Raw genomic sequence first — 17,303 nt, forward strand, 5'->3', positions numbered from 1 at the left:
TATTCATTTATTCCTTACATATAATTGTTTTTATTAAAATACACAAGCCATAGTATATATGATTTTGAATTATATATTTGAATGCTAGTATTATAATGTCTTTGCACATTTTAGACTCTAAAGTGCATGATGTGGCTTTCTAAAATCAAAATAAAACCTGTGACTGAAAATAGGTTGTCAAATAACCAATCATAGCTTTTACTTTTCTTTTTCTAAATTTTTGTTTTTAATTAATGTAAATAATATTTAATCATTTCATTATGCGTAAACCAAAAAAAAGGTTTGTTGTATCTACGTAGCGTTGACGCTACATGAAAAAAAAGTGTGTTTTAGTCCACCCACTGCAGATGCCTTAGTGGAAGAACGAGTGAAACCAACTTAACATTAACTGAAACTTAAGTTTTATGATAATACAAAGCTAGTAATATTCAAACCAAACAAAGAACTCATCTTAATCGAATAACAACCTTTCTCGACCTTTAACCTTTTAACTTTGCCCTCAAAACTTTTAAACATTTATAAATTAGTCACAAAAACCTTTTTACTCTTTTAACATTATTTTATGGTATGTACAAACATACCAATACCAACGGAGTTCTAAAGTCGTGTATTTACTATTTATTACCTTGCTACCTCCAAAGTTAAGTTTTGACAGTGATGACTGTATCTATCTATAATTACATGTGTGTGTATGTATGAATGTGTGCAATTGAAGTCATTTCTTTTGTATTTATATATTCATTTGGCATCATAACATAACAGATGGCGGAAGCTGGAGGTGGTAGTTCACAGGTGTAACGTTCTCCGTCGTCGTCTTCAATCCAATCCACCTCGTAATCCGATCCTCTTATTATTATTATTATTCGAATAATAATAATAATAACAATATTTAAACGCAAGCAATTTGAATCCAAGTCGGTTTGTTATAATTGCTTGCCGACTCAGATCCCATTTTTCCCATTCACACCGGCAAATCCATAACCCTAATTTTCAGGCTTCAGTTAGTTCACACTGAGTTTGTTTGTTTAGAGTTGAAGACACTACTTAATTAATTGTAGTAGTAGTAGTAGTAGTAGTTGAATATAGCCGTTGGCTGGCGATTAGGTTAAAAGTTGTTATCACTCGCTCACTGTTGCTTGTTATACTTTTACGCAATCCATCGAAACAGGATCTCAGATTTTGTGTATTGTTTTCGGAATAATAAGATCGAAGAAGAATTAGGTAGGTTATAGTAGAGTAGAGATGGTGAGTGGGAATATATTTCATTTTAGGAAGAATTCATGGCCTCCTGAGGAGTACATTCATCGAACTACCCTGCAACTGGTGAGCTATCACTTAGATCTCTCTCTACATTCATTGTTATTGTGAGAAAATGAAATTGCTGTTTGTTTTGATTGAATTGGTGATGATTGGTTATTGGATGCAGCTTGATTTCGATGGCGGTGCACCGCCTGAACAAGCATGGAGGAGGAAGTTAAACACTCATGCCAATATTCTCAAGGAATTCAGCGTTACTTTAATGGAAGCACTTAAAATGGTTGGTGGTTTTATTATTATTATTAACTTGAAAACTAGAACATTTTGTGTTGCTTAAAGTGTGATATGATTCTCAATTTGTAACTTTGTGTTGTGCTTTTTGTAAAATGTTGAAAACAGATGCGGCTTGGCTTGCGGTTGTGGTCATATGTAAGAGAAGAGGCTTCCCATGGAAGGGTAAGTGTTCTAACTATGTTCTTTTTGTTCATGATTTGAGCATTTGGATAAATTAAGTATAACTAGAGAGTTCTTGAGATAAGGAAGATATGGTATAAGGGGGGTGTTTGTGGTTTTGAGATACTAGATTATTTGGACTGAACAGTTATATAATCAGGTAGAGATTTATAATGTTGTATGAGAGTTTGGCTAGTTCTGTTTTTAAATATTTAATAGACGAAAGGGTATATTTTATAATTGTATTCCACCATTTGATAGTCAGCAGAAGGAAGTTATCTGGATAATAGAAACAAACAAATAATCGGACATCGCTTTCAAACATACATCCAAACACCCCTTTTCTGTAATCTGTATGGGGTTGAGTTTTTTGACCAACTTATATCTGTATGAGCTTTTTAGTTGTTACTTTGCAACAAAGCCATTCAGTCTTTCCATTAGTGACTTATACGGTTTTTGGCTTAATATGTGCAGAGGGCACCCATTGATCCTTTCAATCGCGAAGGACAACCGCTAGCAACCCAAGGGGTTCCACTTGGTGGGATGGGGTAAGTTGTGAACAATTGAATTATTTTGCATAATTTTCATATATAGCATTCTTTTAAGAATTCTTTTGTTTTCACTTTTTAGAAGTGGCAGCATAACTAGAGGTTTTAGAGGAGAGTTCAGGCAATTCCAAATCCTTCCGGGTACATGTGAGGCTTCCCCTGTGATGGCCAATCAGTTCTCTGTAAATCTCAGCCCTTAGTTTATCTTATATATTTGGTGCCTTACGTAAAAATATTCATCTAAGTGTATGCTAATGCCTTATGTAAACAGTTAATAGCAAAATACTAGTAGCATGCAAGTCAATTTGTTCTGGTTTTTAGACTTTTTTTTTTGCTATTTGATGAATCTTTTTATTGATGAATGCAGATTTTTATATCACGAGATGGTGGCCATAAAAAGTACGCATCAGTGTTATCCCCAGGCCAACATGAAGGGATAGGGTAATTGGATAATCAGTCTTCCTTTTCTTTTTTGTATTTTCTTGCTGTAACATACATGGTGTATGGCTTCATCCATAGAGGTGCCAATGGATGGGCTGGGTAACTGGTCAAAATTAATTTTGCATTATGCAATTCAAGAGGTTATTTGCATTTAAAATCATTTTGGACAACACTTGGCCCATTTAATCTGATTCCATTTTATGTAATTCTTTTTATTTGGCTAATTTGATCTTCTCAAGACATATAACATAGCTCAAATCAATCCATTTATTTAAGTTAATGGGTCAAAATTGCCGCCCCTAAATTTCATTAACAGTTCAAGTGTGCTGACTTTATATTTGCATATCCTCCAGAAAATGTACTGATCAAGGTTTATCATCATGGGGCTGGAACTTAAGTGGCCAACATTCTACATATCATGCATTATTTCCACGCGCATGGACCATTTATGATGGTATTATTTTGTCATTCTTCGTTACAACATAAACATTTTTTAAATAATTTTACATTTCCTGCACTTGAAGTTATGAGCTATTTGTTTTTCTTTCTATTAGGTGAACCTGACCCAGAACTAAAAGTGTCATGTCGTCAAATCTCGCCATTTTTGCCTCATAATTACCGAGACAGTAGTTTTCCTACATCTGTTTTTGTTTATACGGTATGGTTTAATAAATGTGGTTTGTTATCTTGCATTTGTTCTAGTATACTGTGATTCTAATTTCAAGGTTGGTGCTTCTTTAAATGTTAGTTGGTGAATACTGGGAAAGAAAGGGCACAAGTCAGCCTTCTCTTAACTTGGGCAGTAAGTCTTACCATTTTAACGTTTCAGCATTTCAAAGCATTCCTTTTGATCTCTTAAATATCAAAACATTGTGTTTGAATTATAGAACACAATTGGAGGTATATCACATCTTTCTGGGGACCATATAAATGAGCCGTTTAGGTAAGTCTGATTTACTCTGTGCTAAATCAACAGTTCTTTTTGTGCCAGTTATTTTCATAACTTTTCTGTTCTTTTATTGACAGAGGTGAAGATGGAGTCTCAGGTGTGCTTCTACATCACAAGTAAGTCAACTGTATATACTAATAATTCATGACTGGCAATTTCAACTCGTTTACTTACGAATGGGTTGGTTCGGGTCATGTTTAGTTATGAAAAAATTAACAAAAGTTGGTTATGGTTTGCAGGACAGCAAAAGGGAACCATCCTGTTACATTTGCTGTCGCCGCATGTGAAAACCAGAATGTAAATGTTACGGTTTTACCTAGTTTCGGCTTGTCTGAAGGATGTTCTGTTACTGCTAAAGAAATGTGGGGTAAAATGGATCAGGTAATTATTTCATTTTTTTAAAACTATAGTACGATCTTTTTATGTTTTTAAATCATCATTTTTTTTTCTTGTAGGATGGTCATTTTGATCAGGGTAACTTTAATGCGGGCCCCACTGTTCCTTCATCAGCTGGGGATGCAAACTGTGCTGCAGTGTCTGCTTCAACATGGGTTGAACCAAATGGGAAGTGCACTGTGGCATTTGCTATTGCATGGTCATCTCCAAAAGTGAAGTTTATGAAAGGGAAATCATATCACAGGTTACCTGTCATATCTCTGAGTTTATTTATAAGGGTACGTATCCTTTTAGGTTGTAATATCATATTTACATGACTCTTCTTTTCTAGGCGGTACACAAGATACTATGGTACTTCTGAGAGGGCGGCTGAGGACTTGGTTCATGATGCTCTAACAAGTAAGCGTTATAATCTTGTAATTTTCTTGTGTACTGAAACAAAATTGGTTACTGTTTTATGTTTTTACAATTTATCTTCTGCGTTTTGATATTATGGTCAGATTACAAGAGGTGGGAAGAAGAGATTGAGAAATGGCAAAGTCCAATCCTCAAAAACGACAAGCTACCAGAATGGTACATTCTCCTTTAAAACTGTTGCCCTTATTCGATTTTAGGGGTGAAATAAATAATTGTGTTCAATTATTCCATTCTGATTTATTTAATATCAACATTCTCACTTTCAGGTACAAATTTACATTATTCAATGAGCTATACTTTTTGGTTGTTGGTGGCACAATTTGGATTGGTACTAATTCCTATCAAACTTACCATACTTAAATTTTCCATGCTCGGCAGCTTGTCCTGTAATTTCACATCTTTTATAATTACCTTTAGTGAATGTTATTTTTTTCAGACACACAACTACCAGCAGCCAACTTCATGCAAGATCAGAAGCATCAATCAAAAATAACAAACGACACAGATGGTGATAACGACATCAACGGTAATGGCTTCACATATGACGAGGAAAATTCGGTTACAACTTCTAGTGAAGATGAGCTCGAGGAGGAAGACAAAAAACGCCGTCTGAATTCGTCCAATGACAATGAAGATGTCGGTAGCTTTCTATATCTGGAAGGCGTAGAATACATCATGTGGTGTACATATGATGTTCATTTCTATGCATCTTTTGCTCTTCTTGAACTCTTCCCAAAGATCGAACTCAGTATTCAACGGGAATTCACAAGAGCCGTTTTGTTTGAAGACCAAAGAAAAGTCAAATTTCTAGCAGATGGAAAATGCGGGATTCGAAAAGTCAAAGGTGCGGTCCCACATGATCTTGGAACTCATGATCCATGGCATGAAATGAATGCATATAACATACATGATACTAGCAAATGGAAAGATTTAAACCCTAAATTTGTTCTCCAAGTTTACCGAGATTTCGCTGCAACCGGTGATTTATCGTTTGCAGCTGAAGTATGGCCCGCTGTCTGTGCTGCCATGGCCTACATGGACCAGTTTGACCGAGACTCTGACGGTCTAATTGAAAACGATGGTTTCCCTGACCAAACATATGACGCGTGGACCGTACATGGTGTTAGTGCTTATTGTGGTTGTTTATGGCTGGCGGCACTCCAAGCAACTGCCGCCATGGCTGCACAGCTAGGCGATTCAACCACCGCTGAAGGGTATAAACGAAAATTCATCAAAGCGAAAACCGCATTCGTATCAAAGCTATGGAACGGATCCTACTTTAACTATGATAGCGGGTCAAGTGGCAATAGTAAATCGATTCAAGCGGATCAATTAGCGGGTCAATGGTATATGGCTTCATCGGGTTTACCAAATTTGTTTGATGAATTTAAAATCAAAAGCACTTTGCAGAAGATTTATGATTTTAATGTTATGAAAGTGGGTGGGGGTAGGATGGGTGCGGTGAATGGCATGCATCCTAATGGAAAAGTGGATGAAACATGTATGCAGTCTCGAGAAGTGTGGGCTGGGGTTACCTACGGGCTTGCAGCCACTATGATTCATGCGGGTATGGAGGAACAGGGGTTTTCAACTGCTGAAGGTATATTTACAGCTGGCTGGTCAGAAGATGGGTTCGGGTAAGTTTGTTGAATAAGTTTCTTGAATCCTTTAATGTAGGGCTGTAAGCGAACCGGACCGAACCAAACAAGGCCTTGTTCATGTTCGTCCGTTAAACTTTTATCAGACAAATGGACAGTTTACAGACACGTAACCGAAATTTCTTGTTCCTGAACGGTTCAGGAACACAAATGAACATAAAAATTTCTTATTTTCTTTGCCTAACCAAGAATTATTGTGTCAACGGTTCAGTGTTGCTGTCTTTCTAAACATTCATATTCATATGTTAATTTACATATAAATTAATCACACAATACTCGTGTGTGTATATTATGTGTGTGTGTGTGTTTTATATTTAATAACTTACTTAAATCTATATGATAAGATTAGGAGTCATTGATGGTATTATATAGAACTTTTAATGAACAAACATAAACAAACATTAACTAAAACTAACACGAACATAAACGAACACCCTATCGAAGGAACATGGCTTGTGTTCGTGTTTGTTCAGTTAATCGAACGAAATGATGCTCGCTTATTTATTAAACGAACGAACATATACGAACCTACCATCGAACAGTTCACGGAACATTCGTTTTGTTTACATCCCTCCTTAAATGGTTAATGAAGTATAAGAAGATATATCTTATTGTTATTATTATGTTTCTTACATCCCTCCTTAAATGGTTAATGAAGTATAAGAAGATATATCTTATTGTTATTATTATGTTTGCAGATACGCATTTCAGACTCCAGAGGGGTGGACGATGGATGGGCACTTTCGGTCGCTTGTATACATGAGACCGCTTTCGATATGGGGTATGCAATGGGCTTTATCTCCTGCGAAGGTGGTTTTACATGCACCTGAAATTAACATGATGGATAGAGTTCATGAGTCACCTTTGGATTACCAGAGTGAGACGGGTGGCGTTAAAAAGATAGTGCACAAAGCTAAGTGTTTGAGCGGCGCTGTGTTTAATTGCACATGTTGACACGCCATAGTATACTATACTTGTCTTGTTTGTGATTCATGTGGCTAACCAAACTAATCAAAAGCTCGTGTAAGAGAATAGATTGGTCGGGTGCATGTATGTAAAAGAGGACATTTTGTACTTTCATAAGTTCTGATTCATTCTTGGACAATGGCGACGCCGATAATTACAAAAAGAATTACAATCTGACTTTCTTCGGGAATGCATAGTAGGAAGTATTGATGTATCAGTAAGTTAACATTATTTTGGTTTTGGTTATAAAAAATCAATATATTTGGTTATTGAAAATCAATATTTTTGGTTGTTAGGTCTTTTAACCGATTGGTTTTCCTTATTTCGGTTTTAGCTAATTCGGTTTTGTTTTGTTGGATAACTGAGCAACTGATTTAACTAAAACTTATCAATATGCACAACTCGAGACATCATATTACATACAAAACTGTCAATTGAACTTACAACTTTAGAAAATTATGAAGTCATGCTGTTAAAAGTCTTCAATTTCTAAGTGCAAACCAATATGCATTCTAGCATTTATATGAGCTCATGAGCAACAACCGATGACACCATTTTTTACAGTGTGGAAACCGTAAAAATACACTTATATTCTAATTGGAATAGAGCTAGCAAGTTGGCGATAGTAATTTCTATTCGCTGAAGGTTAACGAAAGTACATGGTTGTTTGTTGACCCAAGTTATATGAATAGATTAGCTAAAAGTGTGACAAAAATATATATGATAGTGATTTGAGCTCATCTACAGATTTTGGTGGTTATGTTGTTTCTACTTACATTTATGATACAAACAAAATCTGATATGATGCATGCAGGGATTATGTTATGCAGCACCAACTCCTGTTCCTTGGCACGCGTCACAAATCGTATGACCATCGCCTTCGCAATACGCACATTTTGTGTCTTCGCCTATCCATTCCAAAAACTGCACCAAAACGCAACATTATGACCTGTGAAAATTTTGCTAATAATTTATAGGCTAATTGTATAAATAGAAACCAACTTCACATTTTCCCCAAGTTTAACCACCAACATTAGTAGGTGTCAACTTGTATTTTAAAATTGATTTTGGAAAACTTGTAAAATGATTGTAGCATAGGTCATCTTAGATATTTTAGTGTATATATGATACAACTACTGATATAACATTTAATGATAATTTTTAAAAAACATGTGGATAGGGCCTTTTTTTATAGGTAAAATTTATTAACATGAGGTTGGTTGCTAAAAAGCTAATTTTTGTTCAAGGTTGTTTCGATTTCGTACAGTTTGTCTATAATATAATTTATTAGAAAAGAAAGTGAAGCAATCAAAGTATATACTAACCTGCGGCTCTATGTTTGGCTCACCCGTTCCATCACATTCTGCAACAAAATAACTTGTTAGGTGGTTATAACTATAATATACAAATGAAATGATCATTCACATTAGTTAGCAAGTGTTTGGATGCGCATTTAAAGCAATTATTATGGTTTTGGTATCTGGTTATTTGGGGTTTACTAACCTGTGGCTCTATCACATTCTACATGTATCTTTATTCAAAAAAGGTTGTTTTGGGAATAAGAAACCGTACCTAAGCACAATAGCAGGCCTTCCCCACGACATGTAATGCACTTTGTCTTCACAATACCTTTGCTATTAGGTTGACTTTGACTACTTCTGTTTTTGAGCCTGGAAGAGTCTTCCCATCTGTTTTCTCCAAGAAGAAAGACTCTATGCTCGTTCGGGTCAGGTTCTTTCACAACTCTCAAAGGAATTTCTGGCGTTTGTGTTGCAGCAACTCCATTTGAACCCTTCTAGAACAACGAAAACATTAAATCAGCGTTTATTGTATTTGTTGGAGGTGGCGCTATCAACTTTCAAGTTTTCCTCTTACCTTGATGGCAGAAGACTTGCCTTGTTGGTCTATAAATAATCTTTCTAGAAGCTCTGCTGTCATTATTCCAGTTTCAGGCATACCTATGGAAGACTTGCAAGCACAAATCACACAAATAAATGAATGCACTAATAGAAAGTAACAGCATTGTATTTGATAAGAAAATGGAACTAGTAGCTCACCTGCCATGTTTTTACAGCTCTCTCTGTGCCACTTGAGAAGCTAGCAAACTCCTCGTCTTCCTCACCACAATAAAATCCTAATTTTAGTAATGCCTCCTACAATCAACAGATTAACAGTTATCTCGGGTATTAGAATAGAGTACGGGCATCCAAACGTTAAAGTTTGAATAAGAATCCCACTAAAAGGATAGCATAACAAGCAGATCAGTTTGAAATGTTTTACTAAGAGCAGCATATGAATGTTTACTTTTATTGCAACTTGAAAAATTAGAATAAGATAATCAGTTCAAAAGTATGGAATAGTCAGATAATCGAGCTGCAAAATATAGTGTTTGAATGTGCATAAGTTGTACAAAGTTAGATAATCAACTGTCCGGTGTTTAACAAATTCTGGTTTTCAAAGCAAACAAGTAGCTGTAACAAAATGCAATACTGGAGATAGTGTTCGGACTTGTGTTTGGTTTAACAACTGGTAGCTAAGATTTTCATAAGTCTGCTAATTTTGTAAGACGGTAAAAGATTTCTTGACTTCCATTCAATAGAGAGTTACAGCATACGCTTACTTATATACAGATAAACGAGACCCGTGGACTCGCTACTAAACCCCTAAATACTACAGGTTCCAATAAATGTGCATATTATTAGTTTGTGAATAAGCCACTCCCAAATTTCTTAATTCACCTTCAATCATAAGCAGGGCTTGTATTCAAACACTAAAAACTGCCTATCCACTCTATCAAAACAGGTTTGCTACAAATTGAAAACACAGTAACAATAAGATGATACCAAATGAAAGCAAGCAAACTACCTGCAACATTTGAACCTGATCGCCTTCCGATCCCGCTCTCAACGTTATCCTCTTAATCATCACCTCCTCATCCTTCACCTCCTTATCCTCCTCAACTCTAACCACCTCCTTCACCACCGCCTCTTCGGCAACGTCCTCAACCGCCTCCACAACCAATGGCACGGCACTAGTTCCTGTCTCAGCAATCTGACTCACCTCCTTCTTCAACACACGTAACAACTTGGTAACAGAATTATTAATATTATTATTGTTATTACTATCACCTTCACGTCTTAGTTCTTCAATTTGAAGTTTGAGAGCTTTGATTTCATTCAATAGTCTCTCCTTCTCGGCCTCCCGCCGGTGCTGCTCGCGAATCCACCGTTGCTCCTCCCGTAACCAGCGTTGCTCTTCGCGGAGCCACCGGATCTCTTCGCGTTCGTACTCCGAGCTGTTGCTTTTGCTGAAGGTGAAGCAAATGTGAGATTTAGATGTGCGTTTGGTGAAGGTTAAGATATTATTATTAATAAGATTGAATTCTGATGATGATTTGTGGCGTGAAGGAAGAGGATTGAAGCTTAGGGGAAGCGAAGAAGAACAACAAGAACAAGAAGACATGATGATGATGATGATGATGATGATGATGATGAAGATAAGACGAACGGAGAATCAAAATGGAGGGAGATATTCGTTTCTTTTTTAGATATTTTGGATTGAAGTCATGAGGCTAACGAGAAATGAAATGGATCATTACCATTTATTTTTCTTGTTTGGTTAACCTATATGAATGAAATTATTTATTAGTTTTTATTGTTTTGTATCTAAAAAAATTATAGAAATAATAAAAATACTTCTATCTCAAAAAAGTGAATACTTTTTAAACCAAAAAAAAAAAACCTACAATGACGATGGTGGTAGCTCCGGCGATAAAAATGGTGGTGGCGGTGGCGATGGTGGTGTCAGCGGAGTTGGTGGTGGTGCCGATGGTAATGGTGGTGGTGGTTGTTAGGTGATGGTGTTGTTGAGAAAGTAGGGTGAAGGAGGAATGAAATGAAAAAAAAGAAGGGAGGTGAGAATGAATGGATTTGATGGAATGAGATTCCATGTGTAATGGATGATTCTATTTCATTGAACAACCAAACACCACTTTTTTCATTCCTACGTAATGAATCATTCCATTCCTATTGTCATTCCTGCGTACCAAACGCTACCTTATTTTATTCACTAGCAAGATTACAATATATATATTAGCAATACAATGCACAAATCAAAAAACAGAATTTGTATACAATAAATATTAGATGTCATTGGATGTCAAGGCATAAAATAAGCTTGTCATTAATTCAAATCAATTGAATTAATGAAGATTAAATTTGGATTGTTAATATGCCCCTGCAAGATCGATAGTCTAGTAGTGAGTCCAATCTTGAAAATAAGAAGATTAAATCTTGATCGTGGAGTGGGTTTTGTGAGAACATCCACCAACTGATCATCTCCGGCAATGTGTGTAACTCGAATGGAGTGATCGTGTACTTTTTTCCGAATGAAGTGGAAGTCTAGTGCTAGATGTTTCATACGTGAGTGGAAGACGGGGTTGACTAAATATTTTGTGGCACTTAAATTGTCACAAAAAATTGTTGGAATGGTGATAGAGGTGAAACCAAGCTCATGTAGTAGGGAGTTAACCCAAAGTATTTCAGTTGTTGATGAAGCTACGGCGCGAACCTCAGCCTATGTTGTTGATCGGGCTATGGTAGGTTGACGTTTAGAGCTCCACGCGATTGGATTGGACCCTAGATAAAAAATATAACCCGTGGTGCTTCGATAACTATCTTTGTCTTTTGCCCAATCTGCATCGGTAAAAACATGCAGTTGCAATGGAGACTTATAACGAAGTAAAATACCTTTATTTATGGACCCAAGAAGATATCGAAGTAGACGTTTAAAGGCATTCCAATGAACAGTGGTAGGAGCATGCATAAATTGGGAAACTTGTTAACTGTAAAGGCAACATCGGGTCGTGTGAGGGATAGGTATTGTAAGGCACCAACTAAGGCTCGGTGAGGAGATATGGGTGCCTCCATGTAAGGTGATGGACTCGGAGCATGTAATTGCTGTAGGCATGGGCTTACAATCACTCATATTGGCATGTTGGAGAATATCTTGGATATATTTGGTTTGAGACAATAATAGACCAGAGGAATGCGGAATGACTTCCACACCAAGAAAGTAGGATAGATTTCCTAGATCCTTTAATGAGAATTTGTTTGCAAGGGAGGAGATGAATGTGTTGATAGTCTGAGAGTTAGGTCCAGTGATGATAATATTATCAATATAGACAAGAATATAGATGGGGAAGAGCTGGAAGTATGTATGAATAAGGAAGAATCGGATATGGTCGGCTGAAAACCGTTGAGGGTATGATGAGATTTTAGTTCTTCGTACCAAGCCCGTGATGCTTGACGAAGACCATAGATAGCTTTATTTAGCTTGCAAATGTGAGACGAAAATGATGGGTTTATAAAGCCGGGTGGTTGAGCCATGTAAACAATTTCCGTTAAAGTGCCTTGTAGAAAAGCGTTATTGATGTCAAGTTGATGAAGATTCCAATTTTGTGATACGGCTAAGGAGAGGATTAGACGTAGTGTGGCGGTTTGACAACCGGGCTAAAGGTTTCGGCATAGTCAATGCCAGGCCGTTGATGAAAACCTTTAGCAACTAAACGATCCTTTAGTCGGTCGACTGAACCATCAGGTTTGTACTTCGTACGAAACGCCCATTTAGATCCCACAAGATTGGAAGCATGATCGGATGGAACAAGGGTCCAAGTATTATTTTTCATTAAGGCATCATATTCTTTGGACATTGAATTTCTCCAAAGAGGGTGTTTTAGAGCTGGTGTTATGGTCGAAGGTTCGGTAATTGGACCATTTATTGCGGTGTATGTAACATCCGTATTTTGAGAATAATAAATAACGAGAAGTTTTACTATTATCGATGTGTCGTTAGTTTGGTTGCGTGTGTGCTTGTATTTTGGATAAGATTGGAATGGAGGTGGATGGTGGGGCCCATGGCCCCCTATATAAGGCCATCCCCCATCCTTCACCCATTCTCTTTACACAACACACACACACTAGAAAATACACACACTTTCTCTCTAGCATTTCGGATTCGGATCCAAGTAAGAGTAAGGAAGATTTTGGTGTTCAAGTGCCTTCGAATAGCAAGAACACGTCCAGATCTACGATCCGAACCAAACCCGAAGCAAAAAGGTGAGTTTTGGTTTAAAAGGTTAAGTTTTTACTGTTAGTCTTGACATGCAAACCGATAGAAGGATAGATCGGGGTGTAAGATGGAAGAAAAACATGAACTTGATAAGTTATAAGCCTACGAGAGTGTTATATGGTAAAAAAATGTGATGTTTGGGTCTTATAAAACGCAAGTATACAAAGTTGATACAACTCAAAACCCTTAAAAAGGGTAAGATCGGGTCCTAAGGAAGAGTCACGAAGTGAAATGACCATTAAATGGTATAAACGAAGAAAAAGAAGAATTTCGTATCGCAGAAGCCATGCGAAGCGAAGAGGCGATTTCGCATCGCATGACCATGCGAAGCGAAAAAGGTAATTTCACATCGCACAGTCATGCGAAGCGAAACGGTTTCATGCGAAGCGAAACGCTCCCATGCGAAGCGAAGCGTTCCCATGCGAAGCGAAACGCTCCCATGCGAAGTTGTTTAAGCTGTGACCCGATCCATTTTTCTGATGCATTTTTGTTAAAGGACTGTATGGAAAATAAAATTTTTTCCGAGCTGACCTGGCAGCTCAACCCCAGCCAGGGGCTCTGCCCCTTGGACCCTGCTAGGGGCTGCCGCCCCTAGACCCCGCTACCAGGGGCGCTGCCTCGGGCCCCCGTTAGTTAAGGGTTCATAAACTTAAATGTAGGAAGTAGTGGAAATAGATAATTGACACGTGTAATGTATTGTACAGTTAGTCATACACAACTAAAGAATGGCGTTACCATTAACGGCGCGAGAACCGACTCCAGGTGAGTTTCTAGCCCCATTTCTGTGTTTTTTTTGGGCTGTGTGCATACTCAATGTGATTAGTTAATACACTTACCTTAAGTGGTAAGCGTATGTCGTATGAATATTTATAAATATACCTAATTAGTGTAGAAAGAGTTTAACGTATGTGTGAAGAGGTATATGAGAACAGATATGGCTAATGTAAGAAAGGTATGTACGATATGTGTGTAGTGTAAGAATGGTACGTATGATATGTAGAGCTGAAAAATTAAGGGTTACCTGCCCTAATAATATAGGCGAAGAATTAAGGGTTGCCTACCCTAATAATAATATAGGCGAAGAATTAAGGGTTTCCTACCCTAATAATATAGGCGAAGAATGAAGGGTTGCATACCCTAATAATATATGCGAAGGTTATAGGGCGAAAGGCTCTTTAAAAACGTAGAAAGGTTATGTATGTGTACAATAATGAAGGTAAGTAAAAGTAAGAATGTATGGAAGTAAGAATGTAAAGAATGAGAATGAAATGTATGTTATCTGCTTAACTCTGAACTCACTCAGCGTAGCTGACTTTTAGTATGCACGCAGGTAAATAGTTTGAAGGAGCTGGCTTAAGGATGACACGTGGCAGGGACTGGAAGACTGGCATCTTGGAATAGAAGTGTTATGAAATGTGGTGTTATGTTAAGATAATTCAACTTTTGTTTAAGACAAGAATTATTGTTTTTTTTGTAATGTGATGGTGAATGTTTAATTATTCCGCAAAAGTTTTAATTAACTCTGATTTTAGAACTGTGTTATGAGTAAATCCAACGCCAAAGTAGGGTTACCGGAAACGGGGCCTTACAGTGTATAACTGAAAATTATGATTATGATATTTGGGATTTGGTTTGCGGATACAAGGTTGGTTTTGTGGTTCGGAAGCGGAAGGTGGTAAATTTTGGGTAGTATTTTCTGAAGTAAGGGATGGTAGGTTTTGGGTATTATTTTCAGAAGCAGGTGGTGGGGGTGTAATAATTTGGACTTGGGTGAGTGTTTGGGAAACGAAAGTAGGTGAGGGATTAGGTGTGGGCATGTTGGTTGATGGGCTAGAGGTAGTAGTGGGTGTAGAATGGATAGATGGGCCAGAGGAAGGAGTGGAAGATGTATTTGGGTGAACGTTAACAGTAGAAGAAGTTATAGGTTGAGAAGGAGTTTGTGTGAAGATTATTTGTGTATAGTGAGAGGAAGCCATGCTAGAGTATTTGGTGGTGAGACTTGAGTACTTGTTAGGTCTTCATATGGAAAATGATTTTCAATAAACTTGACATGTCTAGAAGTATGTATTTTATTAGAAGTAGGATCTAGTGCATAGTATGCCCTTTGAGAAGGGGAGTAGCCTACAAAAATACAAGGTTTGGACTTTGGATTTAATTTATGAGGCGAGTATGTTCTTAACCAAGGAAAACAAAGACAACCAAAACTTTTTAATTTTTCATAATTTGGTTGTTTGTTGAATAACTTGTGATATGGTGACATGTTTTGGAGAGTAGGTGTAGGTAACCGATTAATAAGATAAGCGGCAGTTGTTATGGCAAAGGGCCAATAAGTAGTGGGTATTTTGGCATGTGTAAGTAGGGATAAGCCGGTTTCAATGATATGACAATGATGTCGTTCAACATATCCATTATGCTCAGGTGTATGTGGTGGTGAGGTGAGGTGAGAGATGCCTCGAGATTGAAGGTGAGAAGAAAGTTTAATGTATTCGCTGCCATTGTCAGAGAATAATTGTTTAATGGTTGTTTGGAAATAGTTTTCAACAAGGTTTTGAAAATGAATGAATATAGATAAAGAATTGGATTTATTTTTGATTGGATATAACCATATGTATTTTGTGAAATGGTCTGCAAAGACAATATAGTATTTATAACCATCGATTGAAGTAATTGGTGAAGACCAAACATCGGAAAATATTAGTTGTAAAGGTGCACTGGAAGATAAAGTAGATTTATGAAAGGGTAATTTGTGACTCTTGTTTATGTGACAAGAGTTACAATTATTATTTGAGTGTGAAATACAATTGACAAAGGAAGACAAAAATTTTAAAATTGATTGTGTTTGGATGCCCCAATCTATGGTGCCAAAACTTTAAAGTACTCTTTTGAATTGTAAATGTAGACGGAGGATGGGAGGATGTAGAAGTAAGTTCATAAATCTCATGGCTAGCTTGTCCTTTATGGAGTAGGAGATTGGAACTTGGGTTTTTGATAAGAAAAGTACATTGAAAGAATTGGATTAGAACATGATTATCATAACATAGACGAGATATTAAAATAATATTTCTAGACATGGTTGGAACACAAAGAACATTTTTTAGTACGAGAATAGTGGTTTGTGTGTGAATAAGAAGAGAACCAATATGAGTAATTTGAAGATATGAACCGTCACCAATTATAATTTCATCGGTGCCATCGTATGGCACATGGTTGGCCAGCATGTTTAAGTCATTGGTAACATGATGTGTAGCTCCACTATCCATTAACCATTTTGTAGTGGGGTTGGTTTGCATGGTCATCATGTTGACCTGGGGTGTTACTTTGGTGGTGGGGTTGTGAATAAAGGGAGGTACAGTAACATGTGGCATTAATTTCTTGAAGATTGGGCAAGTGGTGAGGGTATGCCCTTTAGTGTGACACCATTGGCATTTGCCAAAAAAAGGATGGTTACCATTAGATGATGGATTTGTGTTTGTGTTAAGCATGATGAACTTAGAGTTTGTGAAACTAGATTGTGGAGGAAAAGGAATGTGGTAGCGGCTGTGTGGTAAAGGGTACTAGGGGGAAAATTTAGATGTCATTGATGAATTTGTGAATCGAGAACTCTGATACCATTTTGATAATGGAATAGTAATTAGAATATCAAAAGAGTTATTTTATTTACTAGCAAGATTACAATATATATTAACAATACAATGTTATCAAGGAACATATTTGTATACAATAAATACTTCAATAACTAATAATAATTCCAAAGATGTCATCGGATGTCAAGGCATAAAATAAGCTTGCCATTAATTCAAATCAATTGAATTAATGAATATTAATCTGGATTATTAATAGTACCCGAGCATGACTTGTTTTGACTTTTGAGAGTTCGAGTTTGGCTTGAAATTATTAATGTGCTTCTTTCGATACCAATGCTTTATCGTAGTTCTTATTAGGTTCTCTGTCGTATTGAAATGAAGTAGATTATATAGTCATGTCAATAAAAAATTGTTCAAGCATTTAACTGGGTTAGACAAACATTAAATTATATTAAGTGTCACGAGATGCAGTCCTTCACTAGCTGATGTGGCTTAAAGATGATGT

At 36.8% G+C, this 17,303-nt stretch overlaps 2 protein-coding genes across 2 annotated transcripts; one reads left to right on the forward strand and one right to left on the reverse strand.

Moving 5' to 3' along the window:
• Positions 1 to 1,202: 1,202 nt before the first annotated feature.
• On the forward strand, positions 1,203 to 7,073 carry LOC143584101 (uncharacterized). Its single transcript, XM_077066229.1, has 18 exons — positions 1,203 to 1,323; positions 1,427 to 1,537; positions 1,657 to 1,713; positions 2,185 to 2,258; positions 2,341 to 2,440; positions 2,626 to 2,699; positions 3,053 to 3,153; positions 3,254 to 3,357; positions 3,448 to 3,501; positions 3,587 to 3,642; positions 3,726 to 3,764; positions 3,888 to 4,029; positions 4,104 to 4,288; positions 4,376 to 4,443; positions 4,545 to 4,617; positions 4,728 to 4,789; positions 4,898 to 6,098; positions 6,818 to 7,073. Exons 1-18 carry the CDS (start codon positions 1,243 to 1,245, stop codon positions 7,071 to 7,073), a joined length of 2,838 nt encoding a protein of 945 aa, XP_076922344.1. The 5' UTR covers positions 1,203 to 1,242.
• Positions 7,074 to 7,886: 813 nt separating this feature from the next.
• On the reverse strand, positions 7,887 to 10,547 carry LOC143584111 (protein disulfide isomerase pTAC5, chloroplastic-like). The gene is made up of 6 exons (XM_077066235.1): positions 9,951 to 10,547; positions 9,143 to 9,238; positions 8,961 to 9,053; positions 8,658 to 8,880; positions 8,411 to 8,448; positions 7,887 to 8,009 (listed from the first exon to the last, which is right to left on the reverse strand). Exons 1-6 carry the CDS (start codon positions 10,545 to 10,547, stop codon positions 7,908 to 7,910), a joined length of 1,149 nt encoding a protein of 382 aa, XP_076922350.1. The 3' UTR covers positions 7,887 to 7,907.
• Between the last annotated feature and the right edge of the window lie 6,756 nt (positions 10,548 to 17,303).

The sequence above is a fragment of the Bidens hawaiensis genome, unplaced genomic scaffold (assembly GCF_021521415.1).
Source record: "Bidens hawaiensis isolate Kalapana, Puna unplaced genomic scaffold, B.hawaiensis_p1.1 tig00032812_1, whole genome shotgun sequence".
Lineage (NCBI taxonomy): Eukaryota > Viridiplantae > Streptophyta > Magnoliopsida > Asterales > Asteraceae > Bidens > Bidens hawaiensis.